At 33.2% G+C, this 20072-nt stretch overlaps 1 protein-coding gene across 2 annotated transcripts in view; it reads left to right on the plus strand.

Annotated features, from left to right (window-relative positions):
* ITPRID1 (ITPR interacting domain containing 1) overlaps positions 1 to 20072 on the plus strand; it is a 118114-nt gene that overhangs the window by 56718 nt on the left and 41324 nt on the right. For both annotated transcript variants that reach the window (XM_036897509.2, XM_057504642.1), the window contains exon 9: positions 2852 to 2909. In XM_036897509.2, coding sequence (XP_036753404.2) covers positions 2852 to 2909 — 58 coding nt within the window. The remainder of the gene's footprint in view (positions 1 to 2851; positions 2910 to 20072) is intronic.

Below are 20072 nucleotides of genomic sequence, written 5' to 3' on the forward strand. Positions count from 1 at the left end.
ACCTTTGGTCAAATGTCCTGTTTTGAAGATAAACTGAGGTGGCACTGAAAAGAGTACTTTTTAAAATTCAATACTGCAAAGATTATTTAATTATCGAACTAATAGTTAAATTCCTATAAAGGATATCAAAAAAAATCTGTAATTCATTAGTCAGTCTGCTATATTACCTAAGATCCAAACAAGAAATTTCACCAAACTCCAGCACTCTGGCTAGCCTCACTGGACTCTACTCTCCCTTTACAAAGTTTTTTCTGTTTCAACCAGATTTAGAGGGAAAAAAGGTTCATTGCATACCATCGATGTGACAGTACTGGGAGAAATAAATATCATATTCAATATACAGAACTAAGAAAAGAATGTCTGTCCTTACAAGGTATACTTTCAAATATTCTTAAATAACAATTATTCAAGGAAAAACTATATATTAGTGTTTATAGGGCTGAGAAGGAAGAACACACACAACAAAATAAAACAAATTCATAAGTTTTTTTGCACATAGTTGGTACTCCGTAAATATTTGTGAATGGTAAGTACATTAAAAGTATTTGATAATATTAATTTAGTCTGTGGATGGCTACCATAGAAAAACAGAATATTCTGTTGAACTTCATAGCCAATTTTATTCATGATGTGTCTTTAATATTTGCCCAGATTTGTGTGTGTGAGAGGCTGTATATGTATGTAAAGCAGAGAGAATCCTCAAAATGATTTAAAAGAAACTTACTTAAATTTTGCTTCTCTAAAAAGTGTATTTAAAATATTACATCCTTATCACACAGACTGGGGGAAAAGTATTTGTTTCAGTCAACACCAATGGATGAGTAAATGAAGCTTGGGTAAGTTGCATCTTAACCAGGAACTAACGTCAGATTTAATAGCCATTTTTCAATGGCTAATTTTAAAATGCAATTATAAGAAATGAAAAATATGTGTGAAATTGGCAGATTTTCACAGCATTTAAAACATGAGCCAATGTACTTAAATATCTAGCTATTAGAATTTCAACTGTAATTGGCCACATTTTGCCTGCAGATCTATGATGTTTTCTCTAAAGTCCTACTAAAGGCTGAATTTGGCAATATTTGGCTCACTTCTCAAAATTAATATTCAAGAAAATTGTGCATAGATTTTTAATGCAAAAATCAACAAATTTTTGTGTTTAATTTTACTTAGTAAAACTAAGTCTGTTCCTTTCTTTTATAATTCCCAGACATACTAAGAGAATTTAATACTTATGGAACTTTTGCAATTGTAAACTCAAAGATGCTTCTTTATATCCATAATAAAACACCTCTCACCTTACCTCTTGCTTGCATACAGGGATCCTGCTCTCTAGAGCTCATGTGTGAGAATGTTACTCATATTAAACAATGTCAATTGGCATCCTGATTAGATGAACAATGTTTCAAAAGTCATAACTATTTCTTTATTTTTAATTTTTTCATTTATTAGTAAGTTTGACTGAGGTAAATATGAAACCCTGGTTTCTATTTTAAGTTGGGCCTCTTTCTGTTTTTGTTCTTGTGTTCAATTGATGAATAGGTATTTTGCATTGCACTAAGTAGATTTTTCTCCATGAATGTTCACAGCAAAGAAATTTCTTATTATAATTTAAAATTTATATGATGCACACTGGTTTGAGTTATAAAACCAATAAAAATATTAAGAAGTATGTCTAATTAATTACAAGTATAAGGGACTTTTTGAAGAAAAGAGATGAAAGATTCAAAGAGGGAATAATATTTCTTCCTACAGTGCTGAGCTATATCCTCATGGTCCTCTGTACACTCCTGGGTGAAAGGTCACTTTTGGACATATATACCACAGTGTTTAAAATATTTATGTCCTTCAATTCAGCTTTCATTATTCAGGTATCAATCCCAAATAAATGGTATGACATTTAGAAATAGATTTATGTACAAGGATACTCATCTCAGCATTATTTCCATTTGCAGAATTTAGAAAAAATTCCAACATTGGAAGAATCTTTAAGTAAATTAATATACCTTCAAAAATATTGCCTATTATGTAGGTCACTAAAGATGGTGTTCTTAAAGAAATTTCATAATATGGGAAAAAAGTTTCCCCTTCAAATTTTGAGTGAAAAAAAAAGACTACGTAACTGTATCTAGAATTAATGTATTTAAAAGGAAACCTGCCAAGACACACTCCAAAACATTATAGTAATTATTTCCCTATCTTTGTTAACATCTTGTATTTATCAAGTTTCTATAGTAAGCTATATTATTACTTCAAAGAGATACTTATGATTTTGTTTTAACAATTCTCATTAATACAATGGTATTTATTTCTTAAAAGAATTTTTAAAATAAATTCAACTCTGTCAATTTGGAAATCAAATTTTCTCTGAGCTATCTAAAATTTATATAGCAACTGATTATGAGTTTTCTGAAATGCTCTCCATACATGTACCAAGTTGTAAATAAATCCCTTAGAGAACTAAAATTAAATATGGGAAATAACTTGCCTTCTCCAAATATGTTTAAAACTCTTCGGGAGCAAAAAAGAAAAAAATCTAGAAAATAACATTATTATTATTAAGTTTACTTCAAATGCCACATCTTGCAAGCAGTGCCTCTATTCTTCCTACCCACAATTCATCTTCCCCTTTTCCTCTCAACTCCTTTGGTTCTTTGAATCTTTATCATGAGTGCCTTGTACATGCCACCTGCCTACAGCACGCTGTAAGCTATTTGAGTTCAGAAATATGTTTAATCCTCTTATCAGTAGCCCGTAGGAACTCATTATATGTTGATTAAATAAATGAAGTGAATTTATTATGAAATTTATTATGAAAACATTTCTAATGAGATGCATTTTGGTGTCTCAGGTCCAGAGCTTTGAAGAAGAGACTGGTAATCCCCCTGACATGACTTCAGGAACTGTAGGTAAGAATTCTTCAAGGTGTGCAATTTCACAGTAGTCATTCAGAAAGAGAACGCAAATACCTGGCCCTCTCTTAACATGTCCAATTTATATAATCTCCAGGAGCTGACAAACCTACTACTATCTAGTACTACTACTGTTTCTACCTACTACTATTAAAAGACAACTAGCAACGCAAATTCACATGCAAATTTCCAAATAGTTACTACAGAAATGTTTGATACCCCTGCAGCTAATGTAATGTGGTTTGTCTAACATTAACTCTATATGATCCTGCCAGGATAGTGGAATGGATTTCTCATAGGAGCTGGACTAACTGGGTAATACTCTCTTACGCTCAAGTCAACTGCTTGATGTTGCACAAGTCATATCTCATTACTGGGCCCCCATTTTTCCATCTGTAATAAAGAAATAAGTGCAGATAATTTTTAAGTTCTCTGCTAGCACTTATATTCTAAATTAAGTGATTTTATGACTTTTATATTAAACTCTCAGTGGAAACAAGTTGCCTAGATTTAACTTTCCAAATCATCTGTTAGAATGATGTTGCATTATCCTAGACAACAGAGAAGAAAGTCTTTCTGTACTCCTCGTTCTTATGCCCACATTCAGCCGTCATTGTGATTCAGCATTTCCATGATCCTTTAACAGAGCTAAAAGTAGATGGGGATTAGCAAAGCAAAATAAAGCAGATGAAGTGAATGCATTTTCTGGAAGATATGCAAATTTTTAATTTAATTTAGTGTGATGTCAAACACATCTTTTTCATTACAAAGTGTATGTATGGGCCTCATTTTGCTAAATACTGTTTAGAAATTATGCATTAGTAATTATAGGGTCCTGCTGATTACATAAATTGTTATCCTGCTCTTCGAAGTAATTACCACATAACCTGCATTGAGGTTTATAAGACAAAAATAAGCATCTGTTTTCCATCTAATTGAATGCTTCTCAATGAAGCTGGAGCTCCCCTTGCCAATAGGAACTGCCTTCCTTGACATTCAATTAACAGGTCTGTTGGTATCATGTAAGTCACCCTAATCATACCAAAAAAGGATTTGGGAAGTTAGGCAAAAGCACTAATCTACACTTAATCTCAAGTTCAGAAAGCACAGTAAGATGGGTAAAGGTTAGCCTAATGGAGAAAATCTGAATTATAGTAAAACAAATGTGATTTTATTACATTCAAAAACAGTGTTGTTAAACCACGAAAAAATAGGACTGAAAAAAATATAACTATTAAGTTAATCAGGGAAGGGGGAAGTTATTGCTTTTAGATACATATATATTTAATATATGAAAATGTATTTTATATATCCATATACATTCACATTCATATATATGTATATATATATAACTGGATTTTTTATTGAAAGTTCAAAAGATGACTTAATTCAAAAGGTAAGGCACGTGGACTGCTTTGACCAATAGGATATGACCGAGGTGATGCTGTACTAATTCCAGAGCATCGCCCTCAACCCATGCTTCCTGGCTCTTGAGCTACCTGCTCCTGGAACATTCCCTCCAGGAACCCACTCCCTTATGTCCTAAAAAGCCCAAACCACATGGGGATGCCACATTTAGGCACTCTGGTAGACAGCCTTGAAGGACCTCCCATGTGAATAAGCCATCTTAGGTATCCAATCTTGTCAAACTTTCCAACGACACCAGCCCAGATGTCACCTGACTGCAACCACATGAGAGAATCCAAGCAACAGCCACATTGCTGAGCTGAGTCCATCCACAGAACCATAAGAGATAATAGTAAATTGTGGTTTTAAGCCACATATATACACACAAAAAGATGAAAGCATGTGATGAACATTTCAAATAACTTTAAAACATAGTTAAAAGACAGCTCAGACTATTTCATCTACTCAAGCTATGAGTATTAGCAGAAAAATGTATTTAAGCATTTTCCTAAATGAATTTGAAGAGTTATTTCTTATAAAATATGGCAACTCAAGGCCACAGATATATCATCCTCCCTTCACCCATGAAAAATTATTATTGAAATGACAAGGAAATATGTAACAGTGATTTTAAAAGAGAAAGAGGTATCAATCATTCATATTCCAGAAACCTTGAGAAATTTGTGTTAGATATACTGTGGGTAAGGTTGCAGACAATTCTATAGGAAGAGCTCGCCTATTAAATAGACAAATCCACTGCAGAACTGTACTGACACGGTAAGGTCATAATTTCCAAAAGAATATCACTTAACTCTCAAACAGCACAAGACACACCTTTCATGTCACCTCACAAAATTAGCAAACAGAGCAAAATTACCACAACAAGATATTAATCAGGCTATTCAGAAGAAGTACCCACCAATAAAAGAAAGACTACAAAGAATGATTTATACATCCTCAAAAATGATTATTTTAGTGAAATGTATGAAGACATTGCCTCTATGTAAGAGAACAATATCCAATGAGTAAACATTCTTTTAAGATAAAATACAAAATATCTGATTCTGCTTCTAATAATGGCTAAGTAACCCCTAATAGACCAACCCTCCCATAGATAACTGCACAGTCTGGATAAGATAGTTTTTAAAACTCCTAAATAAAGGCTCTGGATAGTGACTGAAAGCAGACAGATAGTGCAGAAAATTTCAAGACTTTGAAGAAATGGCACTGGGTGAGTTTCCTGTTTTTTAAATCTTTAAGCCTGAGAGTGGGCTTTAATTAACACTATTTTAAGCATTTTATAGAAATTAGCAGTCTTATTAGCTATAAAAAAACTCAAGACAGAATTTGGGATAATCATAACAGTCAGAAAGTGAGGGGAGAAATTGCAGAGAGAGCCAAAGAAGATAATCCTCAAAGTCTGAGTTCAAAATCTATTCAAATTTCAAACCAATTATGAACTAAACATGCATGGGGAAGAATTTCATAAAAGGCTAAAGAATGAGAACCTTTATTTATAGGACTCCAGGTACAAGCTAGAGTTTGATTCTAGCCAGTTTTCTTGCCTGCTAAAATAGCAAACCACTCACAATGTCTAGGTACAATAAAAAATTACTGGATATATGACAAAATAAGAAAATATGACCTATCCTCAAGAACAAAAGGCATTATGCATTAGTATATTATGCATTAATGGAGACAAGCCATGAGAAAACCCAGATGTTGGAATCAGCATATAAGTATTTTAAAGAACTTATTATAATCATGCTGAAAGATGTGAAAGAAAATATGTTCACAATGAATGAGATAATAGAAAATCTCAAAAGCAAAATAGAAAGTATAGAAAAGAATGAAAAGGAAATTCTATAAATGAAAACTGTGATTTCTGAAATACAAAATTTGTTAGATGGGCTTAATAGCTGATAAAAAATGAGAAAACAAAGACTTGGTGTTCCTTCATATATCAATAGAAATTATCTAACAATCTGAATAATGGAAAAGAGACATTAAAATTATATGAAAAAATTATCTGCATCTCAAGAAATTGTAGGACAATACCAAAAGATCAAATATACATGCAGTCAAAGAAGGAAAGGATAGAGAATTGGTTGGAAAAAAAATGTTTTAAAAATAATGGAGGAAATTTCCCAAATTCACTTGAATATTTATATTTACAGGTTCAAGAAGCTCAGTAATTCCCAAGTAGGACAAATACACAGAACACTACACTTAAATGGTGTTATGGTCAAACTGCTAAAAACAAAAGATAAAGATAAATATTCAAAGCACATACAAAAGAATTACATATTGCACACCAAGGAATAAAACTTTGAATTACTGAAGCCTTCTCATTAGAAACGGCAGAGACCAAAAGATAGTAGCTCTATTTTACGTGGCAAAAGTATCCTTCAGAATGAGCATAATGTAGAGATTTTCAGATAAAAGAAAACTAAGATAATATTATCAGCATACCTGCACTGAAAGCAATGCTAAAAGTTCTTCAGCCTAAAGATGGACAGTGAATTGTGGTGTTTATACCATACGCCAGTGTAGGGCATGTGACAATTACAGCATGGAGGATGGAGAGGTTTGGAAGTGGATCTATTCAGCTGCAAGTTTTCTGCATTTTACATGAAGTGGTACAGTACTAAATTTAAGTAGACTGCAAAAAATTAAGGCTATAAATCAAACACTAAAAACTTACAGAAGTATAGCAAAATGCTAATAGAAAAATTAAAATATAATTTAAAAAGTACAATAAACACAGTAAGTGACAGATTGAAAATTTCAGGAAAATAACTGAATTATAAAAGTCAGAGACATGTGCAAGAAATTATTTAAGAATTGAGTAGAAAAAGAAATGAATATAATAAAAGCAAAATGTCAAGGAAAACAGATCCAAGGAATATTACACAGACGTAACAGGTGGTTAGAGTTGGACTCTTCCTGTCCTGGTTTTGACTGAGGTTCTAAAAAAATAGATATCAGATACAAAGTCAATGTGTGATAAATCTATACATGAAGCTTTTCTAAGGAAATTATATGACCCAGTTCCATAACTCTTAAACCTTTCAGTCTATTGTGTATATAAAGAGGGGACAATTTGCAGAGAGAGAGAAAAGATTGATAAATATATTTCACTGGTGAACACAAGTGCCCTACTGCGTTCCCATTCCACCATTTGGAGTAGGATTAGGGATTGACCCCAAGCAGTGAGAGCCCTTAAGGAGACCACCGACAGAGCAACTTCATCGTATTTAACAAACACAGTCACAGTGTGACACGCACTGTTCTAAGTGCTTCACGTGCATTTACATCATTAAATCCTCAAAATAAACTTCTGAGATAGGCAGTGTTATTATTCCTAATTATTAGATGAGAAAAATGAAGCACAGAGGAGTTAAATAACTTTCCGCGGTCTCACAGGTCATAAAATATGGTTCCAAGTTTCAAATCCCAGCCATCTGGCATCTGGGTCTATACTCTTAAATACCGGACCATGAAGCTCAGAAATGACTCCCTTGTGGTTGGAAGGCACATGAGAATAATTATGCAGGCTGTAGAATGGACGTGTCTCCAGGTCAAGAACTGCTCAAGAGCATGTTGAGAAGGCAAAGAAGAGCTGACCACCATATTGCACGGTTATGAGGGGAACAATCTCTCCTTGAAATCAAGATAATATTAAAATTGATGGCAGGGAATAGTTTAATTGGCAGAAGGGTTTCTCTTTTGGTGGTTCAAAATAATGGGAGCCTTAAAATTAAGGGTATTTAATACTGTTTGGTGGCAATGGACATAAGGAGAAGGAAAGAAATGCCATCCGACCAAACTCCAGAGCCTGTAGCGAATCCTGCTTATAGTGTGAGCGCCACTGGGTGGTTTTCGGCTTTGAGAATCAAGAAGCAGTCAAATAGGGAGACTCAATTCTGATTGCATAACAAATTGGAAATATCAAATTGAATATTTTGAAGGTAAAAACATGCTGTTGAGAAATGCTAGACAGAAAGAAGAGGGGTACTTTCCTTCAACAAGAAGACAGACGACACCCAACTTGGGTGACCGAGGAGTGCCTCCCACAAAAGTATGAACAGGCTTTAGCAAGACCAACAATGAATGCTGCAAAATCCCAGGTGTAGAAACATTAGGGAAATTATGACCACTCTTGAGCCTTTAGGAGCAAGGGAGGGTGTGGTGTCTGGAACCCGGAGTGAACAGCTGTGTGGAAAACTTTGGCCTTCTGTAGAGGGAGGCCACCAAGCTGTGGATGACTTAGCAGGGAGGCCGCTGGGAAAATCAATGCTCCAGACTCCCTCTCTTCCTGCCCTCCTTTCTCCAGTGGCAAACCTAAGATGCCAGAGATCAAGGAAGCCCACTGATACAGTCCATACGAGATACACACAGAGCAAAGTGGGAGAGAAAGGAGGGTGGATCTGAGGAAGCAAATAGCAAATATTCACAAAGCATTCATGTTTTCACCTTAGACAGAAAGCAGGCAAGATACTGCTTAAAGCTGAGGGACTGAGAAAGAGAAAAATTTAGGTGATTGATAGATCAATAGATAGAGATGATAGGCAGAGAGATGATAAATCAGGACAAAAGGAGTAGTGTGGCAGTGTAAACTAGCTAAAACTTACCTTTTATAGTGGAATCTAATTCTGGCTAGTTTCACTACTTATAAAATACATGAACCAGAGCAAGCCAGTCAACTTTTCCATGCAATTTAATCATAGGTAAGATAAAACAATAAAATTTATAACACTATGAAGCTCAAGTGAGTTAATGCATGTGAGGGGATAAGAAGAGCATCTGGAACATATTTAGCCCTCAAAAATATGTGGTAAATAAGTTTAAAATATAAAGATGAAAGTATATTATTTAGAAATAAACTCTATAACCAGAAGAATCCCAAGTGGGAAGGGTTAAAAACCACTCATGAATTTCTCTTCATTATGTGTTCTTTAGTACTACCTGATATTTTTACACATACATAATACTTTTGTTTATTTTAAAATAAATAAATAAATATTGCAAGAAAAGTCATTATTCTTAAGTCCAGGCACATCAATGAAATGAGAACACCTAAATACCACAGTAAAATACATGAAGTAGAAGGATAAGGTGAGGAGAGGTATAATCCACACATTTCCAGACAGAAAAATACAGATTACTTACAAAGTGATAAAAATCCAAACATCTCATTAGCAACACTAACGGCAGATAGGAATAAACTAATATACCTATAATTTAGAAGTGCAAGTATAAAACAATGATTTTGTACACATCCATACCCTTTTCTATATGCAAGGACAGCATAAAGTCACTCTCAACGATAGGAGTCACAAAGTATATCCTTTACTACCGTCCCACGACAAGGTCCTCAAAGAACTGAGAGCATGTCTAGAGCATCAAACTCTGAAGCCAGCTTGTCTGGATTCCAGTCTCACACTCTAGCAACTGCCATTTGTATGACTTCAGACAAATTAACCAACTCCTACACTTCTGTGTCCTCATCTGAAGAAAATAAAATAGGGATAAAAACCTCATATCTATATCTACCTCATAGGATTTCAAATGATTATGTAAGTTAATACATGTAAAACTTTTAGTTCATCTATCATCTTTTAGTTACTACTAAAGTTGATTAAGATGTTATTCAAATTTTTCTAGAATAATAAAAATAGGGTGGAAAAAAATGAATGCAAGTAAAAAAACAACAAAGCTAATTATTGTTAACACTTTTGAAACAAATAAAATGTGACAAAATAGTAAGATAAAAAATTAAAAATGACAATAATGATTTGCTTAAATTCTATTTTATTACAACAAACTTACCGTGGAGGGTTAACTGTGAAATATTAGACATAAGCTAAAAGAGGAAAAAAGAAAAAATAATCAGAATTTGTAATATTAAAATCTAATAAAAGTATACTTCAAAGCAAAATAAAATGAAGACTTTAAAAAATTAATCCAAATCATAAACCCATTTAAGATTTAAAAATCACAAATCATTACATACCAAACAATTAATATCCAAATATAAAGGCTGGTTTTATGGATTCGTAAAGAGCCCCTACAGATTAATGAGAATAACAACATCTTATAAGATTAATGAGAAATTTCTCCAAGGAAGAAATATACAAGCACCATAAAAATGGTAAAACATGATCATGTCTCCTGTAAATAAAAAAATGTAAATTTAAATAATAATGATAACATGTGTTTCACCTATCATATTAGCAAATATTAAAAGTTTAATTACAGCAAATGAGAGTAAAAATGTGAAACAACACTCACCCACTGTGGAAGTTAAATCATCATAATTACTTGAAGTGTAATCAATTTCTGTTGATTTCTCACATTCTTAAATGTATGCAATTTTGATGTATCTATTCCAGTTTTGGAATTTGACCTACCAATATACTCAAATGTACACACAAGGATTTTGACTGCAAGAAATGTTTATTATAACAAACAACTAAAGGCAGCCTAAAGTGCCACAACATAAGTCTGCTTTAAACAATTACAGTAATTCTTATATTAAAATCTATTCCAGTATTATTTTGAAAAATGTGGCAGATATATATGGGTTGATATGGAAAAGTCTCTGAGATATGCAGCTGTAAAATGAGAAAATAAAGATATGTGCAAAAGAGTGTATATAGACCCCTCTTTGTATTAAAAGAATAGAGGCATTTCTACTGAGTGGGGGAAGCATGCACAGATGCTTCTGGAAGAAGATATAAGAAACTATTAATGGTACCTTAACAGAAGGGAAACTAGCATGTTTTAAATTAATTGGCACCTTTTAATTTTCTTTTGTTACCATGTGCATATGTTATTTTCATAACACCAGTTAGCAAAAAATGCTGGCAATACTGCAGGAAATTGACACAATTCCCTGCTCCATTCCCCATAACAACCAGTCCAAAACTCGCTCATGTACTTTTCATTTTTTAATGTTTTTTAATTTTTAAATAAAAATATTTATTTAAAGAATACATCTTGATGATTTGATATACATATATATATTGAAATGATCACTGTAATCAAGTAATTAACATGTCATCCCTTCACATCATGTCCTTCTGTGTGTTTGTGATGAGAACACCTGAAATTTCCTCTCTTAGTAAATTTCCAATTTCAATACAGTATTATTGACTATAGTCATCATGTGCCTTAGGTCTCTGGACTTGTCCATCCTATATAACTCCAATTTTGTACCCTTTGACCAATATGTACCACCAAACTGAGAAATTTTGATATTCCTCTAAGTCTTTTATAGGTCAAACATGAAATAATAAAAGATGATAGAAAAGATGTTAATATTGTAATTGATAAAATGCACATAACAGGAAAACACTGAAATAAGCATTTTTTGTCAATAATCTTGGAATAGTTATTAAATACCTGATAATTTGTAAATGCAGGGATTATTTCATTGATTTCTTACAACACACACAGATAATGTACAAGATATAAATGCAGCAATATCTGAATTTAATAGTAAAAATATGAGCAACATTTTCCTCTTCCAAACAAGCAAGACAAAATACTTAATTTAGGACTTGGCAACTAAGTCCTCCATCCTAAAGAAAAGTGCAGAAAATGCTAACTTAAAATTATAATTCAGATCATATGAATAACAATGAGAACATTTCTATAAAAATGAAGAATTAGAACAGAAGCAGTAATCTGAGGCAAATTCATAGCATTAATTGCTTTCATTATCAAATAATTAAAAACTAAAATATACTTTTTGCCTCAAGAAATGATCATGAAAACAGTAAAATATACATAATTAGAAGTTTGACATAAAGAAGTGGAAATTAATAATGTAGAAAGTAGGAAACAAATGGTTTGATAAGTAAAAAGCAATAGTCTTATGTGGAAAAACAAAAATGCTGTCAAATAATAGAGGAGGGAAAATTAAAAATAAAAGAGAGAAAATATAAATGAAATTAAATAATCATAATAAAATTACAGAGAAGACATATAACCACCAAAATAGAAAAGAAATTATATCATATACAAAGCCCATGTTTAAATTATAAAGGAACATTAATACAAGTAGTATAATATAAAAAAGAGATAATTAATATGGATATTTTAGAAAGAAATATGTATTTATATTATCAAATTTTGTATTTGTATTATAATAACAAAATTTATGTATACATATTTATTTTAAACCAAAAATTTAACAAAATAACATGATAGAAAAGTGAAGTAAGTTAATACCATAAAAGGAAATACAAAAAACAAAAACTAAATTTACCAAAACTACCTATAAGAATAGCAATGAATGACCAAATAACAACAAAATTGTTACATGAGTAGTTTTCATTAATTCAAATATATTTGCTCTTCTATACAAATCTTTCAGCTCATGTAAGCATTCATAAATCTTTCCAGTTCCTTTTAGATTTTCAAAAAACCTAAGAACATAACATGACTAAAATGGTTCACAAAATTGATAAATTTCACTTATAAATTATAGATGAAAAATGTTTTCAATAAAGTAATGGTGATTTAAATGCAGCAAAGTATTAAAGAATACTAATCCCTGAGCAACTAGCTTTCATTCCAAGATTGCAATAATGTTTCAACAACTGAAAGGTAATATGTCATTGACTGCTATGATAAATTATTAAAGGATATAAATGATATGACCAACTTGATAGATTATGAAAAAGATGTGTATGTTTATAAAATATTTCACTCTTTACCAACAGAAATTTCAGATAGAGATTAAATGCAAAAAAAAAAATCCCAGATTATAAAAGATCTAAAAGTATGAAAGATGAATATATAATTTTGGAAAAGTGTGATTTTTAGGAATGACTCAAAAATGCAATGGCTATTAAACAAAAACCTATGAAAACAACCCTAAAAAATTAAAAGGTAAATGACAAATGGAGTATATTTCCATCATAAACAACAAAGGATTATGATTTTTACTATGTGAAGATTTCCCACATATCAAACATCTAACATCAGGAACAATGGATTAGCATAACTTTTAGTATGGTTAACATCAGTAAAATCACTGAAAGCATATTCCATTAATGGTTCAAAAAAAACACTTAATAATCTCAAAATGAGAAAAAGATATAACAAAATGTAAAAGTAATTCATAATTAAAAATCAAAGCAAATAAACAAAAACTTTTTTGTGAGTAGAAATAGAAGGTAAGGTTCTTAACTGAAGAGGCATCTATTAAATGTTCATGGCAAATATCAATCTTAAGAAGGAAACCTTAGAAGAAACACCATTAAACCAGGAACAGAACTTGCTAGCATTACTTGTTCAACACTGAATGTTCAAAGCAGTACGACAGTACCAGGAAGTAAGAAGTGTATAAATTTTTTAATTGTTCACATTTGCAGATAAGATAATTGTCAACATAGAAATCCCAAGAAAATCGGCAGGCATTTTAGTAGAATAATAAGCTTTAGAAAGTGTGTTGAATGCAAGAGCAAAATGCAAAGATCAGTATTACTTTCATGCCTCAGCAATAACCAATTAGGAAGGTATTAGAGGAAAAAATTGCCTTTCACAGTTTCAACAACAGTAAACCTATTAGGATACCTTAGAATATATCTATATGATGACAAGATATTTATTGGGAAAATTATAAAATATTACCATATTTTATAAGGAAGACCTAAAAGCAGAGTTATGTCATGTTCTAAAGAGGGAGAACTCAATATTATAAAGAAATCAAATCTCCACCAATTAATCTAGAAATGCAATACAATCTCAATAAAAATTCTAATAGGGTTTTGTTGTGGGACCTACAAGATCCTCTTAAAATTCCTTGTACCAGTAAGGGGCCAAGAAAAGCTAACACAATTATGGAGATCATGGAAGAGGAACTTGCCCTGCTAAGAATCAAGACTTACTATATAGTAATTGTAATTAAGATGGTATGCCATTGTTTTTTTAAAAAGATAATGGACGAATGAAATAGGTCAGAAACAGACCCCTACATATATGGAAATAACAGACCCCTACGTTTCAAAACCAGTGGAGAAAAGATGAACGTAATTGGTACAGGGAATTGATTATCCATATGGAAAAGAGAGAAAATTAAACCCTTAGCTTGTCCCATACACAAAGATAAATTTCAAAATAGCAAAGGTCTAAATGTGAAAAGCAAAGCATTAGTACTTATAGAAAAAAATACAGATATCAGAGAAACAGTTTCTTAAACAGGATGCCCAAAAAGCATACACTATAAAGAGAAGTTTTAATAATATGACTTCATTATAATTGTTAATATTGGTTCAACAAAGATGGCATAAAGTTCAAAGACCAGTCATGAAGAGAAGGTATTTGCAATTTACAATAAATACAATAAAATATTAATTTCCATAATCAATAATTTCTAAAAGTCAATAAAAGGTAAATGACTAAACAAAAATGGACAAAGTTTATGAATATACAGTTCACAGAAAAATTGGCCAATAAAGAAGAAAAATGCTTTACCTCATTATAATCAGGAAGAGATACATTCAAATGATTAGATACCATTTTAGATTAGCAAAATTTTTTAAATGTGATTCCACTAAATATTGGTGAGATTATAAATTGGTACAACAATTGTGCAAAGCAGTTTGGCAAAATGTCATGAATCTTAAGAGGCACAGACTCTTTGACTCAGTCATTCTGTTTGTAGTATACAGCCTAGAGAAATCCGCCCATATGTGCAGAAGAATGGACATATAAGTACATTTTTTGCAACATTGCAATAGTGAAAAACTGAAAACAACCCGAGGGCAATCTGAGAAGAAAATGGTTGAAGACAGTGTAGCATAGTCATAGAGCTGAATAATATACAGTAATGATAATAAACAAACAAGTTAATTTATCCATGTGAAAAAATATCACAAATATAAGGTGGGGCTAAATAAATCACAGTTGGATACTCACAATATATAAAATATATATTTACTTTAGCAACATTTGTTGTGTATTAATAATGCATATACAAATAAAAGCACAAAAATATGCCATGGAAATAGAAACACCAAATTTAGCATTCTGGTTAACTCTGGAGAGGAAGGTAGAAGGGAGGAAATGGGATCAGGAAGGGATAAGCCCCTACTGTATCTCTAGTGTTTCCTTTTTAAAATAATCCAAAGTAAACAAAATAACAGCAGACTCACAGACTCCAGGAAGGGACTAGTGTTACCAAAGGGAAGGGGTTGGGGAGGCTTGGTGGCGAAGGAGAGAGAAGGGGATTAGGGGCATCAGCACTCACAATACAGGTGGTCACAGGGAAGGCAGTACAGCACGGAGAAGACAGGTAGTGACTCTATAGCATCTTACTATGCTGATGGACAGGGACTGCAATGGGGTGTGTGTGGGGGACTTGATAAAATGGGTGAATGTTGTAATCACAATGCTGCTTGTGTGAAACCTTCGTAAGATTGTATATCAATGATAACTTAATAAAAAAAATAAAAGAATCCAAAGTAACTATAGAAAAATGTTAAATTATAATGGAATTGGTAGGTAGTTACAAGGAATAGATATGTTTTGTGTTATTTTATAAACTTTTTACATTTTGGAAATATTTTCCAATGCTACAAAATTTAACAAAAAGCAGAGGTGACAGTGAAAATTTTATTAAACAAGATTATGTAAATGAAGCCATTTTCAGACTTAATAGTAATCTAAGAAATACAATGAAATTTTAAAAATCAATCTTTAATTAACTAATTAAATTACACTAAAATAGACAAATTTTAAATTAAAGAATTATAAATTTAAAAATTTAAATCAATTTTAAAAATTGTAAATTAATTAAAAAAATTAAATTACACTAAAATAGACAAATGTGTTATTAAATTGATAGAGGATTAAGAGCTCATGTAATCTAATGTTGACAAGGAAACACATTACTTTCTAGAAGGCAATATATACGAATGTATACCAGAAACATTGCAACTGTATTTATTTTCTGACCTGTGTATACTCTCTAGAAAGATATCCTTAGGTAATTATTAAAGGGGTGTGAAAATTAGAATCAGTTTAAATATCCAATATAGAGGATATTTAAGTGAATAATATATAAATAGAAAATTATATAATCGTTAACAGTGAGAACACAACTGGTATTCCATGTCAAAATGGTTAATGATTTATAATTAAGAGATTAAAAATAAGTCAAATGTAAAATGTATCTTTCTACAGAAAAATCTCAATTCATTTACATAAAATTATATATATAATCTATATACTATATATAATTGAGTAGGAGATAAACTACAGTTAAAAGTTTGATGACCATCTCATGGTGATGGTTTTCAGGTAATATTTGTTCTTAATTATTTTTGCTTTTTATATTGTACAAATTAAAATTTTTAATGCAAGTTTTTAATCTTCAATCCTTCAATACATACACACACATGCACACACACACTCAGAAATCAGTGTTGACAATCCAGATGATAGAATTATATCTGGTTTTTTCCTTCTTTTGCTTATCTGTATATTCTAATCTGTCCACAACCAAATAAATGATCATTCAACAAAGATAATCCTAAATGTTAATTTTTACAAATTAAGTAATTGGGGATTTAGGGAGAGCTAAGTTATTAAGGTTTGTTTGCTAATAGGATTTTTGCTCCAAAGCAGATTTGGAAAAGGTAACTTTGAAGAGGTGTTTTTTTGTATCCTGGCTCCTTGTTAGTCTTCTTCATCAGTTTCTGTTTAGTTTCTCAATTTCCCTCTCTCTCCCTCTCATCTTTTTGTGTTATTTCAAAGGGACAGGTGTGCTAATTTAGAAGAACATCAAAAATAACCCATTCTCCTTTCTTAAGCAGACCAATTCTTCAGTCCCCACTACTCTCCCTGCTTTATTTTCTGTACTTTTTAAATCTCTTCCTTTATGCTATTGCTCCCTTTGGGACATGGCACCTCTATAGGACTCATCAGGAGAAACTGTAACCACTTGTTTATATTTCTCTCTCACTGAATTGTGTTCTGCTTAAGGATAGGAATCTGGTCTTATTTCTCGGACATCCCCACACCTAGCCCAGTGCCTGGCCCATCAGGAAACCCCATACATACTTGTTGCCTTCCCAACACTGGTTATGTCACCATAGGCGTTTCTTTTGTCTCAGCCAAAAGAGTTCCTATTCTAATTCATCAATAGTGATTTAATATTGCAACAATGCTTTGTGGGCATAGTTTAGTAAATATCTTAGAATACAGTACATGGCATTTTTAATGATCTTACTGGCTTGGATTTCACATTTGTAAATGTGCAATGTATCCAACCAGTACATCTTTTCAAATCTATGAATTGGTTATTTTTGTATGTTGCATCTAGTGATGCAGACTAATGTACTTCAGTTTTGCACACATTCCAACAGCATCTTTCAGAAAGTTGTTTACCTGTATATATATATATATGAAATCTGTGCTCAACTCTATATTCCAATCAATTACAATTATTATTAGGGAGCAGTTCATTGTTAATCAGCAATTTACATTGATACATAGATTTGCAGTGTCCCCTGCAGTTTAATTATGTTACTCAATGTGATCACCACACTCTTCTTTCCTCTTTAGAGATAAGACACCAACAAATTAAGTAACTTGCTTAAGATTACACTCCTGGCAAAGAAAAGGACCAAAATTCAAGCCAGCATCTTCTAAACACAGATCTAGTCCTCCTTCTACTCTGAATTCATTCATTCAATGAATATTTAATGAGCACTTATACATGCAAGAACCTGTTCTAGGTGCTGGGGATACAAATGGGAGCAAAACACAACCTAGTCTAACGGAGCTTGTAAGTATCAGATGAAACCAATTACTTATTGAATTATAATTGTGAGAAGTATCATGAAGAAAAAGCAAGAGATGAATCACAAATGCTAGTATCCAGAACAGACCAAGTACAGATTTGAGAGCTTTGCTAGGCATCTCTTAAAGCTCTTGGCAGCAACTATTGAGTACTTATTCTGTGCCAGGTGCAGTGCCAGGCACTTTACATGTAGTAATTCATTGAATCCTCCCTTGAAGTTGGATCCTATCATTCCCGCACCCATTGCACAGATGAGGAAACTGAAGCTGGCTGTGCAACTGCCCACTAGTCAAAGACCTCAGAGCCCCTGTCTTTTGTTTCGGGTTCCTTCTCAATTGACCTTAAGAAAATTCCCCTGGTCATGAGCCCTTACTGGTCGCCTGAACTCCTAGTGCAGAAAAGCTACTAAAACAATAAAATTGCTAAAAGATTAAACAAACTTAGATCATGAGACTCAGAAGATGTTGATTTTAGTAGTAACCTTCTACACGTGAATCTATTTGCCGTCTACAGTTTTGCATTTGTAGTATCACCACTGGCCTTCTTGATGTGGGTCGCTAACTTGGAGGTGAAAGTAGATCCACAGGCACTGAAAGAGGGGCCCAAGTGCCCACATCTTTTGCTGTTGGGTTGGTTTGGGTAGTGTTACTTGTTTTCAGGGAATTAGCACACAGGGAAGACACATAGCCAAAAAGAAGGGAACTGATCACTGGTGATTGCCTGTTCACAAGACAGATTAGGACCAGGATACTGGTGGAGCACAAGCCTCAGTGGGGCCTGTCCCTTGGCTCAGTCACCTGGCCTCAATTTGAGTCTGATTGCTTAATTTTCTACATACCCCATGAAAGCCAATTCCCGAGCCGCTCTGTGTCTTCTTTATATTTCTCCATAATGCCGTCTCTGGCTGTTTAACTGCAGCAGGCTTTATGATAAGGGTTGTTGTTTGTTTTTTTCTTCCTTGGCACTAGGCAAAAGACTTAATTTTAAAAGACACACTCAGATTCAAACAGCCCTGAACGACTTACATAGAAAGCAGGGTGTTTTCGAGGCTTGTTTGTGAAATATTACAATTTTTTTATTAGGCAATTTTATCATTGTTATAAATAAGTAATTGTACTGGGGAGAAGGGATAATCCTTATTTAATTAAATTCATCTATACTCCCAGGTTGGCAGCAACAAGACATATGTGAGACTAATACCCACAGCCTGCCTCTTTGCATGTGCAATTAAAATTTCACTCTACTGTAGCACTGGCAGTTTAGTGTTGCTTTTGGCATTTACAAATTCTTTTATTTTGTGACTTTTTTTTTTTTACCATACACATATGCTGGAGCAGATGTTGCTTATTTGTTGTTTATTCAAATCTGTAGGCTCTGGCAGCTAACTCCATTGTTCTGTAATGAAGCTTTATTCACTGTCCTGTATTAGGGCCCAGCGCCTGCACGAGAGGCTGCGTTGGTTCCCAGTAGGACGCCACAGTTATTGCCCTTGTAGTTGGCTGTTTATAGCTGGAAGCTTGCGCTGGGGGAAAACAACAACAAAGGGCTGGGTGGCTTTGGTCTGGGTGAGTGGCAGGGAACGGGCAGGAAGGTCACCCTGCGAGGCTCCGTGCCATGGTTCCGCCCCATGGTCCGCCTGGCAGCCAGACTGAGCTGCTGCTGGGATGTGGCGTCTGAGGCTGGGAAGCATTTCCTTCCTGCTCTTTCTCTGCTTTCACTTTCTTTCCTTTTGTAGAAAGCAGGGGGTGTCTACTGCCACTCTTCACCCCCACCCCACCCCCTGCTTCCCAGGGCACCTGCAGATTCATTAGCAGCCACGTTCCACTAGAGGAGCTCTGCTCAGAACCAACGTGTTTCTTCCACGTATCACATCTCTCCTCAGCCACACACTTTCTGGCTACCCATGTCGCAGAGGAAGCCACACTCCAGAAAGT

Source organism: Manis pentadactyla, chromosome 7 (genome assembly GCF_030020395.1).
Source record: "Manis pentadactyla isolate mManPen7 chromosome 7, mManPen7.hap1, whole genome shotgun sequence".
Taxonomy (NCBI): Eukaryota; Metazoa; Chordata; class Mammalia; order Pholidota; family Manidae; genus Manis; species Manis pentadactyla.